The 24,440-nt window shown below is 33.8% G+C and overlaps 1 protein-coding gene across 1 annotated transcript; it reads right to left on the bottom strand.

Moving 5' to 3' along the window:
• Positions 1-7,193: 7,193 nt before the first annotated feature.
• On the bottom strand, positions 7,194-13,116 carry LOC128173303 (uncharacterized). Its single transcript, XM_052839013.1, has 4 exons — positions 12,977-13,116; positions 9,988-10,224; positions 9,147-9,461; positions 7,194-7,580 (listed from the first exon to the last, which is right to left on the bottom strand). Exons 1-4 carry the CDS (start codon positions 13,032-13,034, stop codon positions 7,285-7,287), a joined length of 906 nt encoding a protein of 301 aa, XP_052694973.1. The 5' UTR covers positions 13,035-13,116; the 3' UTR covers positions 7,194-7,284.
• Positions 13,117-24,440: the final 11,324 nt, after the last annotated feature.

A 24,440-nucleotide genomic window follows, 5' to 3' on the forward strand; every position in this document is an offset into this window, starting at 1 on the left:
TCGGTAACAGGGTACTTCTCATCCTGATCATTCAGATCATCTGCCGATTTAAGCTTTGTCTCAAGACTTTCCGCATCTAACGGCACGTACATATTCTCTGACAATGAATGTGTGTCATCGGCTTCATCATATAAATTCTGGGGAAGCTGTAGGCGAATTCTATCTGTATGTATCACTTGGGCTCTCTCCCGCCTTCCACAATTGACTTCATACCGGAGATTGGTTTTACGATCGAATATGGCCCTCTCCAGTATATCGTCAGCTTCGAGGAGTGACCCACTTTGCGCTGGGGAAAATAGACATACACAGCGTCGCTTTTTGCAAATTTCTGCCAATGTAGCTTGGTATCATGGTAGCGTTTCTGACGCCGCATTTCCCCGTCTACATGATCTCGTACTGCAGCATGTGCCTCCTGCATCCTTTCCTTTAATTCCCATGCCCATTTATGCTGAGGAATGTCTGTGATACTGCTTGGCGTTTCGTACATAATGTCTAACGGAGTCGCAACTTCACGTCCTAGCATTAGTAGGTTCGCCGTACATCCAGTTGTCTCATGTTCGGCAGATCGATATGCCATCATCAGGTACGGGAGGTGAGTATCCCAATCCCGCTGATGATCGTCAACATATGCACGCAACATGCTGGCCAGTGTCTTAATGAATCTTTCCACCATGCCATCCGACTGGGGGTGGTATGGCGTCGTGCGCGTCTTCTTGATACCCAAGTGTTTGCACATCTCGCTGAAAAGCTGACTCTCGTACTGCGCACCCTGATCTGAGTGAATTACGTACGGAACTCCCAAGTGAGTGATGACTTGTTCAACGATGATGCGCGCCACTGTCTCTGCCTCCATGTTCCGCATAGGAAAACACTCCGTCCTCTTGGAGAAATAATCAGAGATGACAAGTATATACTTGTTACCCTTGGCTGTCATTGGCAACTCTCCAAGGATATCAGTAGCAATGCGCTCCATAGGAGCTCCAACTTTGGCAATCTGTATTGGCGCTCTTTTATGCTTCAATGGTCCCTTAGTTCAGGTGCATTGGTCGCATCCTGCTATGTACGTTCTCACATCCTCCTGCAAACCAGGCCAGTAGTACCTCTGTCGAAGTTTTGCCAGTGTTTTACGCACTCCTAAATGTCCCGAAGACCGGTTATCATGACTCAGGAACAGGGCATTTCTCCTCTCTGAGTAGTGCTTGCATTGTGGACGTTTTGTCAGAATTCTTCCACCTTTGGTACAAAATACCGTCTTGGACTTCTAAGGACAAGAACTGTGACCACAGAGACTTCAAAAATCTGCCCTCTCCGCTAACTACGTCAAAGTCAGGCTTGGCGAGATTGGTCACCCAGTCTTTGACTTGTTTGATTTGTGGGTCTTGGTTTTGTAAGCTACGCAGAGTGTCACCTCCTGATTCGGCAGAGTTATGCCCCTTGCATATGGGAAAATCCCAATTATTTGCTTTTTCGTTCATTTCTTTATAGAGGTCTCCAAGGAAGAAAGGGACAATTGTGTTTCACAAATATCTCTTGTTTTTTGAAATATATAGTCTCATAACTGCAATAGTGTGTGTAGACAAATTTTCATGATGCACAAACGCCTGTTACTCCTCTTTCAAAAAACAATGATTTAATGCTTAAATAAATTGTCTGAGGAATTTAAAAGAAAAGCCTGAACATTTTACAATGTTGGCTTTTTAAAGACAATATGTGTGTATAAACATGTGTATTTATGTGTGTATATATGTTGTAGAAAATGGAAGTTATACTATAGACAGGCTGTCAGGCTGTATTTAAACAAAAGACCTCCTGGGATGAGGAGAAAAAGAAACAAGTAGAACCTGTATTTCTTGTCGAGTACTTGATGATGTCATCAGAATATGAAAATGATTGGGAAGATGACACAATATATGAAATCACATCTCTAAAGTGGCGCTCTGACGAATGTTTAATTGGACACCAAAAGTTCTGCTCTGAAATCCAAATGTTCAAAAAGGCAAAGTATAAGACGTATAAGGACCAACAATGAATCATCTAGAGACAAACCAGAAAATATATCAAATGAACAGAAATGGGTCATTTGAGATTTTTAAAAGATCTCTGCAACTGTCATGTATAATAAGCTCACCTGAGCTGAAAGTTATTATATGGTTTTACTGATATGCAAGCATTTTGATATATACATTGTTGATTGTATAAAATTGTTAACTCCGTCCCATGGACAATTTTTGTTCCTCGCAAGAGGTTCATTCATATTTTGATGTAGGTTTATTATCCATGTATAAAGAGTTGATTAACACTTCTTGAGAACTGCAAAGCTCAATATGTGATATGACTGTAAAATCATTGCAAAATAGCTTGATGTATTGTTGTAGTATGATGAACCTAAAAATATGCTGGGTATTTTTTTAAATACAGGATCTGATATTACTTGTTCAACTCATACTGTTATGTAAAAGAATATTCATTGTGTATTTTTTTATTGTTGAATTTTTTTTATGCTGATCAATTATAGATTAAATTTGGCCATTATGATTTTCAATTTTTGTCATATTGGCATGTAACCAAGTCATACTTTTTTTATCTCAATTTATTTACAAATATGTTTAAGTTTATTTCCAGTAATTAGTGCATACATCTCTATAGCATAATAGAACTGAAGACAATAGGAAGTTATTTATTTTTAAAGGGAGCTCTGTTGGCAGTTAGTTGCAGATCTTGATACCCAAGTAAGAGAAAGGTGGCGTCTCTGACCGATCCTTTTGCTCTTTCTTGTGGGCGAGTGAGGCTTCCCTGTCAAAGGCTTGTATAAGTTTAAAATCATAGATCAAATTATAAACTAAACACATATATGAGTGATATAAAGTGGTTATTTTGATGAATATTTTATCATAATTTGTTTCTTTTGTTTTAAGTAAAGAGTTAAAGACTAGATTTTTGATAATTTATTGAGTAAAGAGTAGTTTTTATGGACATCTAGGCAGGACTTTTTGTATGTATATCTTTCAGAGCTTGTTCCTGAAACTTGGGCGTAGACTAGACAATTTACGGAAAAAATACAAATTTTATCTCAAGTTATTTTATTCTACATATTTGTACAAGTTTCACTTATATAATTTATTAGCTTAATTAGCTCTATAGTGAACAAAATTTGTTGTTAAAAATATACAGGAGACAATGCAAGAGTATTTTGAAAGGGCTTTGCTGGCAGTAAGTTGCAGATCTTGATACCCAAGTAAGAGAAAGGTGGTGTCTCTGACCGATCCTTTTGCTCTTGCTTGTGGGCGAGTGAGGCTTCCCTGTCAGTTTCTTACAGATGCAAGGAATAAACAAACAAGACTTGATAAGACATTTCTGAGTAAAATAATGGGGAATTGTTTTCTTTTTATGATAAGTAAGATTGAGTTGAATATTTATAGTGTCATAACTATATTTTACATTCTGTACATGCATATGCCAGGTCTTATTTCAGACCTTAATAGGATAGACTAGAAGAATTTTTATTGAAAGTGAATTTTAAGCAGGAGACAATGAAAGAGTATTTTAAAGGGCTTTGCTGGCAGTAAGTTGCAGATCTTGATACCCAAGTAAGAGAAAGGTGGTGTCTCAGACCTGCTTGTGGGCGAGTGAGGCTTCCCTGTCAGTTTCTTACAGATGCAAGAAATAAACAAGACTTGATAAGACATTTCTGAGTAAAATATTGGGGAAACTGTTTTCTTTTTATGATAAGTAAGATTGAGTTGAATTTTTATAGTGTCATAACTTTTTTAAATTTTGTACATGCATATGCTTGATCTTATTCCAGACCTTATTAGGATAGACTAGAAGAATTTTATTGAATTTCCATGATTAAAATTTACCATTTCGCCAAATTTTGATAATCAATTATTGTTTGCATATGAAGTGTGTGTAAATTAAAATTACTTTATATACGTTCCAAAATGTTAACTGAATAGTCTGGTCATTAGAATATGTATTTTTCTTTTCTGTATAATAAATTTTTAATATAATGTAAAACCTAGGGAATTTTTTTTAAAATCACATGAAGTGTTTAAAATTAGAGATGCACATGTACATCCTATTATTGAACAATTTGTTTATTCAATTTAGTATAATTTGGTATTTGTATGCATCATATATATAAATATATAGGGTTTTTTCAATGCTATTACATATAATATGATTGTTAATATATATCTTCTCTGAAGTGGTTTTCATGGAAACTCTTATCTATTTGCAGTTATGAACTATAGAGTATGTATGTAGTATGTATGTTTCTCTGAAAACATGCTATTTTCAAAATACATGTACTAGGAAAGAGAATTTGTGTGTGCGTGTGTATGTATTTTAGTGACCAGTAAATAAGTAAAAAAAAATTGATTACTTCAGTATTGTCAACTTTCAACAATTGCTTTTCTTTATCCACATGCATTATATAGAAAAAATGACTTTGTGTTGTAATTTATGTTGTATATGAAAATACGCAAGTTAAGCTAGAATTTGTTATTTGCAGACCATGCAGCAATTTTTATTGGTCTGTTTCAGTTGTGTTTTTTTTTTCCTACTAGTCTATATAGATTCCATTTTTTCCATTTAATGTGTATTAGCCTGCATTTGCTTAAGTCAAATGTGCATTTCACAATTCCAAATTTGGACATTTTACCTAAGTATTTTTTAAGAACTATATCAGAAATTGTAATGGCATCTATTCCATATGTATCTGATCATGACGTACGTATTGTAATTTTCTAAATTGTGACTTTTATGCTTAAAACTTTGAAATGTTTTGCTCTGTAAGAATACATGTATTTATTTTTTTACATCATTGAGACTTTAACATGCAATAAAATCGAATCTTAAGTGGACTTGTGTGTGATTTTAATTTTCAAAAATGATAGCAAAAACAATTTCAAAGAAAACAACTGGATGTTTGAAGTTATATAAAGATGTATGCGGTGGTATAATAATTTAATTAAACGAAAATAATAATGATGTAAAATATATACAATTCCAGTTTATATTGGCAGGTTTAATCAAAATATTATCGTCGCATATTTGAATGTTTTAGGAAGTTTAAGATATCCGTATATAATTTAATTTTTGACAGTTTTATAATGTAAAATGTAAATTAAACGAGAACAAATAATGAATTAAAATTCAACATTAAATTTTATTAACCAAACAAATTTAATATATCCATTAAACTTAATTTTTTGAGCATGTTTAATGAAAATTATACGTTTTATATACAAGAGGTATAATGTTAGTTTACGGAACACTTAAATCTGTACGTATGAGTAAGTTTACAATTTTTCCGACATTATTAAATTTGTTCTTTTACGGAATCCAGTAAACTCATATTAAATGCTAATTATTTTTAAACGTTTTCGGGCACACAATATGTAATACTACATACTTAAATTTTAAATAATCGTAACGTTTAAATTGCATTTAAGGTGAAATTAAACGCGACTTTTCGTGCAGTGATCCAGTCGAGTTTTTCATCTGCCACTTAATATTGCAGGCTGGATTACAATCGGCAGAACAATTGAATGGACCGACAAAATATCCATCCCTTACTTCAATTTGATCGTACTTATTTAATGAAGGCTTGGGGATGATGTTCACTTCTTCAGGTCCGTCTACAAAGTTGCCAAAAAAATAAGAACATTAGCTCCAATTAATTGCAACAAAGAACTGGAAGAGCTTAACGGTTACATGAGTATACTACAATAGGGTTGGTTATAATGAGCAAACAGCCAGTGCTTTTATAAAGAGGAGTTAATAAAGACAATGTATTTCAAGACCATGTTTCTGTCAATAGAAGTGTGATTAATAAACTGTTACTTGTACTCAGAGTTGACGATGAGACGATAAATCGCTAAACAACTATTTATTTCTTTTAGTGGCCCTTAATTGTAACCATTTTGGTAGCTGCAGGTCTGTGGCTTCCGGTCATGAAAAATTCGGATTGACGACCTGAGAGTTACAGTGCCACATATTGACAAAACGTGTGTTTACTGCGCACAAAAACGTCCTCTAGTTTTGGTATGAAACGCCTGGACTGTATTATTATGTGTGCTTTAATCGTTATGTGGTGTCCCTGTATCATTATTCGGTGTGCTGTTATCCTTGTGCGGTGCACTCCTTCAATTATGTGATGCGCATTCATTATCATGGCATGTGCATTTGGTAATATTTAATGTGCAATTGATATTATGTGATGTGCATTTAGCATTATGTAATCTACATTTATCATTATCTAATGTGCATTCATCATTAAGACATGAATATTTCTAAACCAATTATGTAAAGACGGAATCGCATCACATAATTAGGAAAAAAACTCGCCATAATGATAACTGCACATCACATGCTGATGAATGCACATCACATAATGCCAAATGCATATCATATATAACATGTAACAAATGCACATGTCATAATAATGAACGCACATCACATAATTGAAAGAGTACACCACTTAAGGATAAAAGCACACCGAATAATAATACAAGGACACCACATAACGATTTAAGTACACCACATAATGATTAAAGCACGCTACATAATGTTACAAGGACACCACATAACGATTTAAGCACACCACCTAATGATACAAGTACACCACAGAACGATTAAAGCACACCACATAATGATATAAGCACCTAACGAATTTAGATTTGTCATGATAAGATAGTCCAGGCGTTCCATATTTTGGGCTGATTAATTTTAAATTTACAACTGATATCGTCTCTTTACTTGTCTCCGATAGTCTTTTAAGCACCATCACCAGCCTCGTAAATTAAAGTGGTGCAATTAACGTGCAATACTGGCGATTAAACTACAGTAATTACTAAATTCAGCGTAAAAAGTAAGTAAAATTCACTAAATTACTGTAATATTCATAAGTACGTTAGCTAAAAGAAACAGCCAAATCGTCTCCTGTGAGACTTTGAGTCTGACATCATCATAGTTATTTCGTGCAGTCCGTGATTTCTCTTAGGTAGTTGTAGGTGTCGACCAATCGATAAACTTGGCGTGTCAATTTCAGTCCTATCACTTTTTTGTCAGTTTCAGCGGCTGAAGATTTCGACCAATCAATAAACGGGCCGTATGGATTTTAGTCTGGCTGTTTCAATATAGCTATGAATTAACTCTAAGTTTCCGTAAGAAATAGAGGGAATATTACTTGGTAGATGTAAATATAAACTAAAAACAATTCAATTTAACAGTTAATATATAACATAACCTTACTGGCTGTTCCTTATACTAAGCATAGTTTCAAGCCTTACACAGAGGATTTATTTGTACTGTATTACTCCGATCAGACACCAGATCTTTTTCAGTCGCTGCACACGAGTATCTGTTGTACACTTGACCTTTAGTGACCTTTAAACTTAAAGTTTGATTGGTTTCTCCTTCAATCTCTGTGTCGTTGACGAACCATGTGTAGGTCAAAGTCATTAGCTTGGAGTAGTAGTCCGGAGCTGAGGTTGATTTACTGGAACAAGTAATGTTGGAAAATGTTTCTACCATTATGCTCAAGTTTCCTTCAATGTTTGGCCTCATAGGTTTACCTAAATCAAGAGCATAGAAAAGTAGTGTAACTTTTTATCTAAGCAGGTGTTGGCACGATATCAGCTTACCATGTGACATTATTTCCTATTTAGTACTGTAACATAGCTTATTTACTCCACGCAAAAAATCTAAATCATTATTTTTTTATCTGTCCGTCAATTAGTCAGTCTAGTCTATAATCATTTTGTTGACGTTCAACGCAATTCCTTTATATCGCTGCACATATTTAGATTAACCTTTGAAGGACACAATATCTTCATCTTCATTTAATCAGGATTCTCGATTTTTATAGTTTTTCCTCTAGAAATAGACACCTGGCCATTATTGAATAAACGCTCAATTTGTCAGCGCAACTATAGATGCATGTATTGAAGAAGCAGTGTGTAATTAATGAGTCATTTATTGATTAAAAAAAAATGAATAATTTCTCGGAGTAACTTTTCTTAACTGATTTGAGTAAAGCTTTGCAAGTATTTTGATCTTTACCAAAACCAAAATGAATATCCGGGATAGGGCGGAACTGCAATGGGGGTCGGTTATTTATTTATTTTTCACAAGATAAATCTTTACTATTCTTTTTCATTTTGACTAGAAAATCTGTTATTAATGTGGAAGCATCCAAAGGTAAGGTGGATTAAAGTTTGTCAAAATCGCAATCTTTGGGGAGTCCAATTTTACACAGAAAAAAAATTATTCTACTCAAAATGTTATAATGTACAGTCTTACTGATATGCAACTTGACATGTTTCTAATTCTCACCTGTTTAAAGTAGTTCTTAGGCACCACAAGGATCCAACAATTGATGTAGGTTTACACATGAATTTATATATGAACTTGAGAATTGCAATGCTTAATGTATATATTTGTATTATACAATCATCTTGTGAATAAAGGGAATCAAATTTTTACCTAAAACATCTTGGGGGGGGGGTGTTATAGATATATAATAGAGTTGTGTTGTGCATGTACTATGCCTTAATAGTAGTAAGGGTTTGATACATAGTGCACGATCCGGAAGCGAGCTTTGCTATAAGTAGCTATGACGTTTGAGTGTTGACTATTCCCTACAATGCCCTGCTTCGATTTTTCAGATTGAAAAGGAACCGCTATCTTAACATCTCATGTAAACAAAACAAACACATTACGATCCCTGGTGAAGTAGATGACAAAACCAAATGAGGATAACATATTTCCGAAATACTTATTATTTTTTATTTTGTGATTTTTTCATTTCTCTCTTTATATTCTTTTGTACTGAAAATCGCCATTGTGATAATAAGATGACCGTTGTGCAAATTAGTAAAATGTTCATCATTTCTCCATATGGAATTCTTGTGCAGTTGAAATTGTGACGAATGTTTTTAAGTAACACTCACTGTTTGATGCTCATTTTCCTTTGCAAAGAGTTTCGCCCTTAATTTTGGTAGCAAGTTTGGTTTAATTTTGATTGAAAGTGGAATATTGAGGCACTTGAGGGCTGACTGACTACGGACAACATGTGATCAGAAAAGCTCATTTGAACTTTGTTTTAGGTGACCCAGGAACAATAAAAAAAAACAACTTACCGGAAACAATCAGCACAACTCCACCACCTGACCACGCAGAATCGGCTGTTGGGCCACCGGCGTAATATCCGGCATCGTCAACAGTTGTGTGTCTTATCTCAAATGAAATGTTGACGGAGTTGTATGGTCTGGTGATGTATCTATACTTATTCGATACGTTATGGCCACCATATAAAATTCCTTCATTTTGTAATTGGAAAATAGTTTTATTAACCTTGTATGTATGGTAAACGTTATATTGACCAGTTATTGGAAAGAACGCAGCAGTCCACGAAATATTCACCGGGTCTCGGATCTGGATTTGAGCCTTAGAAACTAAAACATATGTAAACATTGAATCTTTAATAAGGATACTCTTATTACTGCAGCGACATGCGCAGTATTGTAATATAATGCTTATATTTACATTATTTAACTTTTTTTCTTGTCTGCATATGTGATTTATGTTTTATCCTGTGGTTTTGTTAAGTTTAATATTAAAGCCACTGAAACAGCCTTTAAATTTTTGCTTGTGATGTTGCACTTAAAGAACATCCAACATTTGTTCTGTAATAATACAATGTTAAACTCATTATTTAACCTTTGAGTAGCCTGTATGTAGGTTTTTTGGTGTCATATACGGTAGCTTTTCACACACTTTTTATGCCAAAAATTGTGAAATCTATATATTTATGTGTACATGTAAATATATACTCTGCTTTTGCGACAATATAATTTTTAAAAAAAATGATGTGCCATACTTATTACAAGAGATAAGAAAAATCATTCAATAAAAGCACATTTACATTAATATATAAATGCGAATTGTCGCATTGTAGTAATGTATACTTAAATAATATACCTTTATATATCATAGTGCTTTCTTTCATTGAACCATATGTTTTGAAATTGATTTTGATGACATCATACAACAATGAATTTCTAACTGTATATTTTGTTTCTTGTACACGAATCCAGTCACTATCTTCTGTTTTGTCTCTGGTAATCTTGATATCGTAAAACGAATCATTGGGTGAAGGGGTCCAAAGAAACGTAACATCACCAGCCCGAAATATGGTTGATATATGGGACACCATACCTAATCAAAATCCATATTAGATTTAGATATTTCTTTTTTTTTCATTGGGTTCAACATACAATAACTAATTTCAATGCATTTTTTACGTGAATTATAGCAATTGAACGCAAAAGAAAATCAAAGTACTGACGGGAGTTGATTTTATCGATCATTATTTATTCAAAATCAACGATATGTGATTTTGCATGGCAAGTAGTATCAGTAATCGCAATATTTTTTTAGATATTGCATGGATCCAGGCAAGATTGAACTCTTTTATTTTTCAACCAAACGCTCGGCTGTCTTTTATCTCCGGCAAGCAAGAGAGACTCCGTTTTGTCGGATATTAACGGAGACAACCAAGCGTCTGTTTGAACGAGAAAACATTGAACTCTGGCGTAGGAATACATACGACTTTAAAAAATATCTAAACTGTTTGTACAATTTGAAATCTTATTATTTTCATGGTATTAATAAATAAGTTTTCTTGAAAAATAATGCTTCAGAATATATAGCATCGAATTTATCGATTATTTTCAAGAACTAAGTGTTGTCAGCGGTATTGATTTGTTCTTATGTCCAAACACTGTTTCACTTTCGCTTTGCCCGAGTAAGTGCATAGGAGAGTTGATTAAAATCAACACACAAAAAGAAAGAAATATTGTTTGATGCAAATCAACTCATACTGTCTTCACATAATTTACATTAACTATAAAATACAATACCACGCGTAAGTGTACTAGTAATAAAATCCTTAGCTGAATTTAACTTTATGAGAAATGGCCCGCAATTTTGATCATTTAGAATTTTTGAGCAATAATCTTTAACATATCATCTCAGGAATATACCCCCCCCCCGGTCCAACGCTAATCATTAATGACACAAAGATTGTTTGTATAAAAGAAAGAGAGATGTCGCACCGAGTTTGTTGGGTAAAGGTAATAGCAGACCTTTTGTAAAAGCTTTGTCCTGACCATTCATGTTCTCTTTTTGGCTTTAACCGACTCAAACAATCGCATTCAGCTGTATTTAGAGGTTCACAAGGAAATAATAGAATATAATTGATTCAAAAGTTGTTTTTTTTTTTAATCAGTAACAATGAAGAAAGAACATGTAGCCTAGAACTATGAAAAAGGAGAATAAATTGAAAATTTTCCTTGCATTTTTTTTTATACAGTAATTACCTTTTTCAGAGTCTTTGTGATAAAATTTATAGTTAAATTTTTGTTTTATTTTCAATCATTTCACCATTGGCATAATGCATTCAGTGAATGAGCGATTTTAGATTTGATGGAAAGGACTATCAAGAACCAGAAACGCGGCTTGACTAACAAATGCACCGCTAAGCGGAGCATCCCCTCGCGTCATGAAATACTGTGGAGGAAATTGCCTAAATTATTTAGGAACATACATGTAATTAAGTTATCTTCTAAACTTTGGAATAATTCCATCCGAAGTAATTTGGAAAATAAAGCCCGAAATTCGGCTGCTTGTTTTGATCAAATGAGATGAATTTAATCTCCTGTCCGCATTTCTAACGTTGGACATTCTTCTAATTCCCCATTGAAAAAAACATTTGTTTATAACATATACAAGATCTCAATCATACATTTATCAACTTGGTGATTTGAATTGTATACTTTCACTTTAGTTTTGCAAAATTGAACCGGAAATCTCTATTGTGAAGTCTTATTGTCCCCCGCCGCAACGCGGAGCGGGGACATAGAAATGCCGGGCGTCCGTCCGTGTGTCCGTGCGTCCGTCTGTCACACTTTTTTGTAAGCGCTCTCATGCCTACAAATTTTGACGGATTTTCATTAAATTTATACCAAATATTTATACCACTAATACTTTGGTCAACTTCGAAAATCAGCATTGGTCGATACTTTTTGTTGGAGTTATGGGACTTTGACCACAATAATGACTCCGTTTTATCCAAAAATTGACCTTGTAAGCGCTCTCATGCCTACAAATTTTGACGGATTTTCATTAAATTTATACCAAATGATTATATCACTCATATCTTGGTCAAGTCCCTAAATCAGCCTTGGTCGATATACTCGATACTAGTATACTGCTTGACCAGCGGGGGACCCAGGAATTCTATTCTTGTTTCAATATTAATTTGACGATATTTTAACAAATATTTAGCGAACTGACTTTGAGATTATTAGGGTTTGTCCTTTTACCATGCCAAAAAAGTGTAAGAACTTTGGTAAAAATTCGTATGGAGTTTTCTTTGAATATTGTCCATAGCCTGACTGAGACACACACGCACTGCAGCCATGATATATCCCCTTCGCAAAGAGTTTCGCGAGGGGATAATTTACGTAGTGGCACTAGGTGTAGGACGAAATCATCATGCATCGGGTAGAGATCTTTAATATACAGCTTTGGTTTAAAGTACAGTTAACTGCATGTTCGGTCGTATTCAGATTATAAAGGTTACTATTTATTTCATTGTAAATATTTTGTCACGAAATATATTTTCTTTCAATTACTCGCTTGACAAACCCATAACAATACTATATATTGTAAAAATTTACAAAATGTTAAACAGAATGCATCTGTAACTATGATTTTTTTTACTTCTGTGAACAATCGATTTATTTTAAATTGATTTAAAATCGTTTTGTATTAACCACGAAATGCACGACACACCTGAAATGATGTCTTTCGTTATTGCTATAATAGAATATTTAGATTTGAAATGGATTATATACGAAATTCTAATGTCTTCTGACATTTTTAGACATAAGAAATGTATACTTACCTGAAATAAAACACACTTGTCCAAGCAAAATCTGACACAGGGATAACAAATGCTGCATGATCAACGCAAAATAACCGAAGCAATATTATTCAAAAGGTATAAGAAACTACTAAAATTTGACTTACAACAGTTAAGCTAGAAAAAAATGGAGAAAATAAAATGTTCACCGTTCTTAAAGTTTGAAATCAAAACGTAATTCCGATGTAAAATCATCAGATAACAATGACATTAGATCGGGGTGTAATTTAGAGTCGTGTGCTTAAGTAAATCACCTCACTGTTATCGTTTTCTATTTCCTCGTCATGTTTTTTTTCTATTTTGCTCTTTAGTGTATCACCAAAAACAATTCTCCTTAGGTCAAATATTTCCTGTTGACAGATATACCTGTACATAAACAAATCATATTATCGGGAAGGACATGCTTGACACGCTTTTCATATTAAAAAAACAACTTTTCAAATAATGTGCATAACCCAATACACGATATAACATTCCTGGTTAGATATAGTAACTCGTAACAAAGAAAACATATCTGGTATCATTGAGTCATCGACCTGTGCTCTGGTTTCAACGTGGATTGTGAACGGGTGATTGAGAAACTGTAACGAGAAGATAGATCTATTCGTTACATTTCCACCGCAATACAAGCCTCTCATATCAAAGTTTAAAATGAGAGAGTTTAAGATAGTTGCCGCACGATAATAACGTCTTGTGACACGCTAACTTTTGCCGCTACGAATGTTGACAAGCCATTTCCTTATCAAAGTAACGTCCCTGGAGCTCCATACAGCGCTGATGCCGATTCATCCACCTCCAGATCATGTTCCCATACCATTCCTTAGATAATGAAGTAAACACATCATTTCAAAATGGCTAAGGTTATCAAAATGGGTCCCTCGTAGCCAATGTTTGAGATGCTGGAGCAGCGCAAAATCACACGGAGCAACGTCTTGGCTGTAGGGGGGAGTGGAGCAATTTGTCTCAATGAGGTCATTGTAACTAAAGTTTCCATGGCTGTGTGCGGTGTAGCATTGTCGTAAATTGACACGAGATCCATGGGCAAGATCTGAAACGAAATGCTCATTAACTTCAATAGTTAAGTTGTTGAGGTCGTTATAGGGACCTACAGTAGTTGGCCATAATTTAGTTCCTAAAATAGACGTCAATTTTGAACTTGCCTTTTGTAAAGTAAAACTACAGCTTCTTTTTTTCTTGTCAAGATTTTTGATGAGTAAATCTCGTTAGCTATTAAGGAGTTCATCCTGACGACGCGATGAAAACAGAACGCTTTGGTTGTATTAAGAATTTTATATACAGAAACTTACAGAAATAGTGTTTCTTAATACTATTATTTCACCACCAGTTAGCATCATTATTTAATTTTGAATCATTAGACTAGTGTTTGTTTAATAAAACGAATGCATCTTGTTCAAGACATTTAAACTAACGAGCATTCGCAACTTTGTGTATGCCCACAAACTTGATTATTCAAGCCTCCTGATAAGTATTTCCAAATGATCGGGAGATTAAGCTCCAAGAGCTAAACAATTATTTCACCCTTCGAAGAAGCTCTGCTGCTGTCTGTCTGTCGGTCGGTCGGTCGGTCGGTCCATCAACAGATTCCGTTGATACTCTTCGCAGAGGATGCATATTTTGAAATGAAATTTTATATACAGGTTTATCATAATATAATCTAGGTCAAGTTTAATTTTTGGTACAATCTAGCAATTTCGACATAGTTATGCCCCTTTGGCGTTTAAAAGTACCAATTATTTGCAGTTGCCGTTTATTTTCTTCGCAGAGGATGCACTTATTAAAATGAAATTTGATATACAGGTTTATCATTTTATCTAGGTCACGTTTAATTTTAGGTACGATCAAGCAATTTCCGACAGAGTTATGCCCCTCTGACGAAAAAAAAATTTCAATTGTTTGCAGTTTCCGTTCAATTTCTGCGCAGAGGATGCCCATATTAAAATGAAATTTGGTAAACAGGTTTATCATTATAATTTCTCCTGGTGTGAACAAAGTACGTACAATTTGATAATTTCCTCGCCACCAAGTAACATGGCGAGGCAAAATGTGCATCAACACAGGTGGGACCTCTACAACAAAATACTTTGAACTGTTTAGAGGTATGTGCCTTATAGAGGGCTTATAGAGGCAGCGGTGGCAAAAGAGCAATATGGTGGACAGTGCCTTTTTACGAGCGGTGTTCAAATTTAAGAATAATTCTGATATTTTTTTTAATGTAGTATATGCAATTGAAGAATTACCAGGCAGTGACTGGTTGTCCGTTTACTCCGGTTCATGGTGCAGTCTGTCATCATCTCCCTTTGTAGAACCTCCGAGTCAAGCTTGAGTTTTTCGAATTTCTGAATTACAATTCAAATACAAGTATTAAGGCTAAAAAAATATTTAATTCTCATTTTGAATAAAACAGGTTTCTACCGAGAGTGCGACAGGTCTCGAGGGTGCACCCTACCTTCCTCCGTCTTACTAAGATCCGAGGAAATCCTCATTCCATAGGGAATGACACAAGGCGCCCCAGGTAATTAAGGGGAGTTATAAACTTATTTGATGCCTTAGGGTTGAAATTACTATAATTAAGGTTCTTGTCTAAGATATATTGTACCAGTATCCAGACATTCAATTGGTTTTTAGTTTTGTCTTCTTTGAATTTATTGGTTGTTGAGATTTCCCTCCAAAATTCATTTATTTCTTCACATCACATCAAAGAGAGTGGAGGTTATATATTCTGACTTTTTGAATCATGACAAAATCTACGTTATAGTAGTTAATATTACTAATTCTAAAAAATTAAATGTAAAAGTGTTACAGGGTCATTCCCTTGGGTTAATTATCTTTAACAAATGTTAGGTGAAAGATGTGGTATGAAAAGTTTGATAAGGTTGCAGGTGCGCGACGCAGGCGTTGTAGTCCTGCTTCCAAAGAGTATACTTTCCGCTCGTTAGAAAAGTGAGACGGGGCGAGCATGAGTTTATAATTTATAAGTTAATATCTGTCGGTGTCATTTGTTTATTGTGCATGATAGAGTTCTGAGAGATGAAAGTAAGCAATTAATTGCTGATTGATGAGTCTGTGGAGTGAGAGATAATTATTAGGACCTGACCGAGGGAACGCGTGAGCGTCAGAGGAGTGAGTTTGGATGTTAAAGAGTGGGAACGTATTTGATATTACCTGTGTTTCATATAAATATGAAAATAAACTTGTAAATATAAACAACAGTTTAATATGTTATTAAAAGTAAATTCTGAAATTTTGCCAAATTAAAACAATAGCTCATGCACAATAAAAGTGAATGATTTTGTAAGATATTAACTTTTTAATAGATAAGAATAACATGAATACATGTGTGTTCACTGTTTTTATCCCTTTATATTGTGAACATAATTACAATTAGATTTTATAAATGTGAACTTTATCATAATTTGTAGTTCGACAAATGGCCGTCTTAAGACTTAATGCTATGCCCAGTAAGACTTGATGCTATGCCCAGTAAGGATGGCTTAATATCCTTATCAATGAAGTCAATGAAGTACTCGAAAGCAGAGGAAGTACTTTAAAGCAGAGGAGGTACTCTAAAGCAGAGGAAAATTCCTGGATTGAACAGGTTTGCTTCTGTGGAGCATTTGATTTCCTTTCACAGTTAAGACTGTCACTGACTGCCACTTCAGATGCAGAAGAAGAAATTGGAAATTTTGTTTGGACAAAACAGTGCCAGTGATCTTCTCCTCATACTGCAGCTATCTGGATAATGAAAGAATAAATACACGTGAATCAAAAATAAATACATAATAAGCAAAATTATTGCTTAACATGCTAGTTTTCCATTTTAGACTAGATATGCGGAAAAGAAAAAAATGATATTTTAAATGACAGGTAAATAACATTTTTAATGACAGGGTAAATGTGCATGCCATTGTGTAACAAATTAATCATTAATTTGTCACATTTAATATTTATTTTGACCTACATTATATTAGTGCTGCAAAAAGTATAGTGCATACACACAATGGTTTAATTTCTTACACTCGGTATTATATTTTTAGTAAACATAATTATACAAATGTAGCTCTACATGAAAATAGACAGTCAATCATAATTTAAATGTAAGATTCTCAAAAAAATATTGACCAAAATATTGGCCAGTGTTTTATTTTAAACTACTGACTGGCTAGAATATATTTATAGGATCATTTTTTTTAAAAACCCAATAAATTAATACCGATTTGTAGATAAGTTGTCCTCTTTCATACCCCGGTATTTCTTTGACGGCATTTGACACCATTAAAAATGATAAAACTGAAAAATAACTTTCCAGCTATGATCTTTTAGTAGCAAGGTTTATTTCTATTGTAGACTTGCCTATTAAAATAAAATGAAAATAATTTCTATATAATATATATATTTAAGGTCTTCCGTTTCCAACGGAAGACCTTGTACTGATTCTGTTGGAAATTCTTCATTATTAGGGTCTTCCGTTTCCGACGGAAGACCCTCTTGTTATTCTATTGTTTCATTTCCTTATTATTATTTTATTTTTTATTTTTTTTCTGACTTTTTTCGAATGCTATTTCTCGTGAACTACTCGACCGATTTGCATGAAATTTTCAGGACGTATTGAATATCAAATGCACTTGATTTTATAAAATTTCTACCTGATGACGTCACTTCCGGTTCGAGATTTTGAGGATTTAGTGAAATTTTAAGGCCCATTTTGTCCACGTCACTTCTCAAAAACACTTCTCAAAAACTGTCAGGGATAGTAGATGAATGTCTGTAGATGATCCTATTTATTTGATTTTTTGAAAAATGCGCAAGGCGGCGAAGCTCGCCTGAGCTAAAAAATTGGCACCAATTTTTTTCAAGAAATTTTCGCACATTTTCGGCCCTAGCTTTTAATGTGTAAATATTTTGTTAAGACATGTAATGCAAAAGTTGTTCAGATTAACTAGATCTTTCGTTTGCTTTCAAGAAAAAGGGGCCGGCCCCTCAAATTAGGGGCTAAGAGTGCTCTAAAGTATTTTTGCAATAACTCTTTACTGCAAAATAATTTGTTATCAATCATAGAACCAAAAATGTTCATAGAACATCTGTTTATCTAAACAGTACCATGTCGAAGTCATATGTTACGTAATTAGGGACTAAAAGGGGCCAAAAGTCCGAAATTTTGATCTTAAATATCTAGAAAAGGAGAAATATTTTGATAAGCATTATAGAACAAAAAATGCTTAAAATAATGTTTTTAACAATATGCTTTCTAAATAAATTTTGTTGGTGGTCCCAGTAAGGATTTTAAGGGTCGGCCCCTAAAACACAATTGTTCAGATATATTTAGAACGGTCAACAATTTCTGAACACTTGTTTAGCAAAATGTGTTTATATTTACAAGACCTTTTATTTGATATTAAGAAAAAGGGACTGGCCCCTCAAATAAGGGGCCAAGAGGGCTGTAAATTCTTTTTATAATAACTCTTAACTGAAAAATAATTTGTTATCAATTATAGAACCAAAAATGTTCATTGTACATCTGTTTATCTATACGGTACCATACATATGTCATATGATACGTAATTAGGGGTTTTAAGGGGCCAAAAGTCCGAAATTTTGATCTTAAATATCTAGAAAAGGAGAAATATTTTGATAAGCATTATAGAACAAAAAATGCTTAAAATAATGTTCTTAACGATATGGTATCTAAAACATATATGTTGGTGGCCCTGGTAAGGAGTTTAAGGGTCGGCCCCTAAAACACAATTGTTCGGATATCTCTAGATCGGTCAACAATTCGTGAATACATGTTGAACAAAATATGTTTATATTTACAAGACATTTCAGTTGGTATCAAGAAAAAGGGAGTGACCCCTCAAATAAGGGGCCAAAGGGGCTACGAAGACTTTTCATAATTATTTTTTGCGATAATTTGTTATTAATCATAATAACAGAAAATAAGAGCTAATTATTCATAATTCAAAACTGAAATCCGTTCTTAAATCGGACGATGCAATACAGAGATATAGGGGTTTAAAAATTGATTTTTCCGGACATTTTGATTCAACATTCTTGGTCAAGAAAATAGTTTTATGTTCAGAGTTAAATGAACTCGTACCTAAAATTATTCGATAATTGTTGAATCGTACTTTTACACATTCGGATTTGTATTTGCTAAGTCGTTCTTGAAATCGATAAGCTTTGTTAATTCGAACTTGGAATCATTCGGATTTTGTTAATTCGTACCAAGAATCGATTTTTTTTGTCTTAGTTTCTTATGTTGGTTTAAGAACCCTGCGTCGACATTACCGGAAGACCCACTCGTTGCTTTGCAACGAGCTTTGCTCTAGTTATTTTTCTTCTTCTTTTTCTTCTAGACGTTTCTTTAAACTGTAATATCTCGCTTGTTTGTCATTAGATTTTATTCAAATTTTCAGGATTTATTGTAAATGACAATAGCTTACTATAGCAAAAAAATATGGTGAAATCGCTACTTCCGGTTTTGAGTTATTCCCCTTTGAATATTTTTTTAGTGGGTCTCGTGTACCTGCAAAGGCTCCGAGTAGATCTGTAGCAAGTAGTTTTAATTTACAAATCTTTAATGTAGACATCTTGAACGTTGTCCTCCTAGTTTTACATGTTTGATTAACACACGTATACTGCTTAAAAAATTACATCGAAATTTATGTTTCAAAAAATGTTAAATTTTGCTTATATCTTTGCTCAATTACCTTTTAGTTGTAATTTTTTTCTAGACACATATAGAATAAAAGTTGTGCAGAATATCAAGAGCTTTCATTTGATACCATAAAAAAGGGGCTAGCCCCTAAAATGAGGGGTCTAGATCCCTTAAAAGTCTTTGCTTCATAACTCTAGAACGGTAAATTGTTCGATATGGGCGTCGCTGCAAAAAATGTTGTTTGTGACTTTATTGATCTCATAAAACTGTTTTTGTGTTCGGGTAGTGCATAATATTCGGGTAAAAAGTAATACGTGTTGACCGGTACTCGCGACAATTTGGCCAAGTTAACGAAACTATCCCCCGCCCGCGGCCGAGAAAATCGGTCACCATGGTCGCGGCTGGGCTACCTAGCGGTCAGCGGTTATCTAATACACGAGAGTTGCGTCTCTCACAAATGAGTTTATCTAGTCGCGAACTCAAAAATTGTTGTAGTTTTGATTACACCTAAAAGTTTATGGACTAAACGATTGGGTGTCAATTAAGAAATCGTTCAGTTAATTAATAAAAGCAATGTCATTCTCAGTCTAAAGCAATATCAGACATAGATCAATTGTGGGTTTTAAGTTTAAAATAAAGAACGTCTATTTGATAGAACATTGTCATTATACGGCAAACTTTTCAAATCTTCCTGGGTTCTGAGATGTGCGTGTCTGTGCGTTGTACCTTTACGTAATCTATCCTTCGTCCACGGCCGATCAGCCACGGCTGCACTACTAGCGGTAAGCGGTTATCTAATACAAAGGATTTGCACACCGCGACGCACACTTAGATGAAGATGAACGTGTTTGAGTTTATATAGCCGTAAATACAAGAACTGTTTTAATTTTATATTATAAAAGTTTGTCCATCTTGTATTTATTTAATTAAACATTTGAGTGTAACTGAATATTAATGAAAGATATTACTCCAAATCGGAAACATAGTCAGACATAAATTAATGGTTGGTTTGTATATCAAAAATTTTTTAACCCCCCCCCCCCCCCCAAATATTAAATGATGATCATCCCTCGCACATGGCCGAGGAGATCCAGTGCGAGTGGACACGTGATCTGCGGTCGGCTCGTGTTCTTCTACATGTACCTTATCACGCGTTCATGTTTCATATTTTGCACGGACAGAACTATATTTTATTATGTTTTCAACTATTATATAGATTTAAGACGAAAATAAATAAATTTATTTTACTTGTACAGTTGATTAAGCATTGATTTAATTATACGATAGCGTACAAGGTAGTTTAAAAATCAAATCAAATTATAATCAAAGTTCCATGTCACATGTACATGTTTGTGGTAGGTGCTAGCACGATAAAAGAATGTCCTGAATTGTCCTGAATTGAGGCATTTGATGATTATTTAAAAGAATATTCACATGAGTTTTAAACAACTTAAGGTTAATAGATTCTATCAGTCACATATTAATCACTCTGTAGTTTTTCTACATGGTTGTTCGTTTCAGTGTGGAAGCGAACTCAGTGCTGTGTCCCCCCTCCTCCCGCCCCTCTGACAAGTGCTCGCGCTGGATTTTTTTAAATTGGCGAAAAGATATCCAGATCTGTCGAAAATCATTTTTGGTGACTTCTTCTCATGTGTAACATTTTCTCCTCAACGTGTTTAATTTTCCCATCCGTGTGTTTATTCGGTCAGTCTGTGTTAATTCAATCGCCACGTGCGACCGAAGATCTTATGTCGCTTCAGCGCACACAACTCAGAACATATGTAATTGAGTAACAACTGGAAGGGTGCTTTTATAAACAATAAGACTATTATTCTAAGTAAATCATCTTCACATTAAAGATGTGAAATCGTAACCTAAGAATGTGGCTAATAAATTAACCTGTTGATCACGCTAAACTTTTATAGTTATAACATAATAATTCATGATATATTATAATTAAAAGTTTGAAGACAAAGACAATTTTTTTCTTGGGAAATACGACTACATTATGCAATGCAGTCGATCGCCATAGAAATCATCAAAGTACTGCAACTGTCGACGGATTTCTTATTTCTTTGAAAGACCATGATAATTCACTTGACTTGCAGGCTATAATATAGCGATATATCTGCCTCCCAAAAATATATGCGCTTCTCAAAGTTACACTTAAGTGAGATAGATGTGCGTTATTGGGAATTTTATTTATTGCTAATTGTATGGAAATTGATTAAAAAAAACAACTTTTAATTGAAGTTGTGTATTATGAGGTTGTAATGCAACCTTTTTTACTTACAAGGTTAGCTACAGCCAGTGGAATATAGGTGGCTTTTATGTGAACAATGAATACCCAATATATTAAATACAAGATAAATAGTTTCCAGAATTACAATACTAATATGCTTGTGTATATGAAGGTTGCACCCTCATTTGTATGTCTGTAGGTGAGGAGGTATAGGTGTATCGATGTACATACAATGTATGACTGCACATACGGATTCCGGACCATGGCTACAGACGATACCAATGATAGTCTTTTAATACATAAATGCACAGTTTGATCTAGAAACTGACCAGTTTCATAACTTCTTCGAATTTCTCTAACACGGACTGTCTAATTCCTTCCCAGAATTCCAATTTACGCAAGCGCAATTGAAGTTGTTTTTTTTAATTTAATTAGTCAACCCATTGACATAAAAATAAGGATTTTGCATATTATTACATCGTCGAGAGAAGTAATATTCATTTCTGTAAATAAGGTTGTTTAATTCACATAACATAGCGGTGTCTCTATGAAACAGCACCATCTGGTGTAAAAGTTAGATGCTCGCCTTTGCATAAATTCTCCCGCTCATCTTTTTTTTTTTTGCTGATTATATATTATTTTTAATGTCCAAATCTACTCGTATCATTAAATAATATCAGACGACACACATTTCCCTGAAGAAAATCTCAAAGATGCCATCAATTTTGACTAATTACTAAATTTTGTCAGCACGTAACAATTTTAAACTTGCAAATAGTCTTCAAAAATTTAGAAAGATTTAAATAAACAAGTTATCTTAGAGAAAAGGTTACGTGTTTTGTAGGCGGGTTAGGTTTTTTTTTAAAAAACTGCAATTCCTGACATGAATCATGAGTACATACTGTTTTTAACAATGCTTGCTACCCTTTTAAAATTTAACTCGCCATTAAACATCTCACTTTTTATAGAATTTTTGAAACGATTACACAGACTGTGTTCGACAAATAGTTTTCCTAAAACATTTTCTTCCTGTCTTGTTCAAAACACATTTAATATACAGGCTTTCAATCACACAACGTTTTTATAACAAAAGCAGAACTGAAAGTTTAGTCATTATAATCGTTTGACACCATATTACATATATTTTTAACCCGCAGCAACAACGGAAGACCTACTCGTGGCTTTGCCACGAGCTTTGCTCTAGTTCTATATATATTTTCTATATTCAAATTTTGTTTCTCATAAATTTGCCATTTCGGTAAACGCATGGTCCGCCATATACACGTGTATCGCCTGCTTGTTGCAATGACGATGATTGGATCTATAAGATCATACATATGCAATACTTGAGTTTGAAAAAAAAATTATGTTATCAGCATTGTGTAGCATAAAAATTGCTATATTAAATATACTAAGTCTAAAGGCACTGAGGACTTATATTTTTGCTGTAAACTATCTCGGTTTCCTCTTCTGGAATTTCCTCTGACTCATTTCGCTCGTTATTTGCAGTTCTAAAATAATTGTGTTGGCGATTATTTTGTTAGATTGTTTTCCCACCTTTCCTATCTCTCAGTTGTCATTTCGGAGGACTCGTACTGATTTTCTCGTCGCTTTGAAACGAAGCGACCCTTCCTCATTTCCTTCTCCATCGTGCCGACTACGGTATGTCGTAAATGACACAGTTTGTCCTATTCCTTTGTCACTTATGCATTTAATGAGGGTTTATTGTGTGAAATATGATTTAATTTATTTTAGAAGTTTTATTGAAAATTGTAACAGTTTGAATTTTACGACATGTTCATGTATTTAGACCCACTTGGGGTAAAAATTGATAACAAGAATACATCCTTAAGATATGAATACATATCATAATTCATATAAAGGAGGCTTGATTTGAAGAGTTATTCCCTTTTATGTAACTTTTTATACAATATTATATGTATTTTTATGTCGTATATTTATATTACATGTATTGTTAAGGCTATCTATTTTCTTACTATACATGTAAAAAAATCCGGAGATGTCTAGAACCTCACTATGCGTTTGTTTTATTCCAATAAACACAACAAATTTCTCTGGTACATCTGAATATCAATATAGTGGCAACATTTTTAATTATTGCTTAATACATTCTTTTAAGACAATTTTTTTTGTATTGTTGAATACTCGATTGTTTCAGCAGTGATAGTGCATAAAAACGAGTGTACATCATTATAGCTGTAATTTTGCTATATCTGTATTTTACTCATATATGATATGACTTCTGATTGGGGCCATACATACACTTTAATATAAACAGTTGGGACAACATGTAAATATTTAAAATAATCGCTGTAATCAATCTATATATCCAAGTGTATGTTATATCAAGTTTTGCTGTTTTTATAAATTGAAGATACATAGTGGATTATGATAAAATGAATTTAAACATAAAATAAATATAAACATAAAACGAACACCGTCGAAATTCGAATCCTGTTGATTTAAGGGCCTTCGACCATAGATGGTGCATTTCGACAAAATCTTAT

This window comes from Crassostrea angulata, chromosome 2, assembly GCF_025612915.1.
Source record: "Crassostrea angulata isolate pt1a10 chromosome 2, ASM2561291v2, whole genome shotgun sequence".
NCBI classification, from domain to species: domain Eukaryota; kingdom Metazoa; phylum Mollusca; class Bivalvia; order Ostreida; family Ostreidae; genus Magallana; species Magallana angulata.

Bases quoted from the DNA above. Each gene is read 5' to 3' on its own strand.
- LOC128173303 (XM_052839013.1), bottom strand. From the start codon at position 13,034: ATGCAGCATTTGTTATCCCTGTGTCAGATTTTGCTTGGACAAGTGTGT. The intron at 10,225-12,976 runs GTAAGTATACAT...GATTTTGATTAG, and splicing joins ACAAGTGTGTTTTATTTCAG to GTATGGTGTCCCATATATCA. The intron at 7,581-9,146 runs GTAAGTTGTTTT...CTCTTGATTTAG, and splicing joins AGTTGTGCTGATTGTTTCCG to GTAAACCTATGAGGCCAAAC.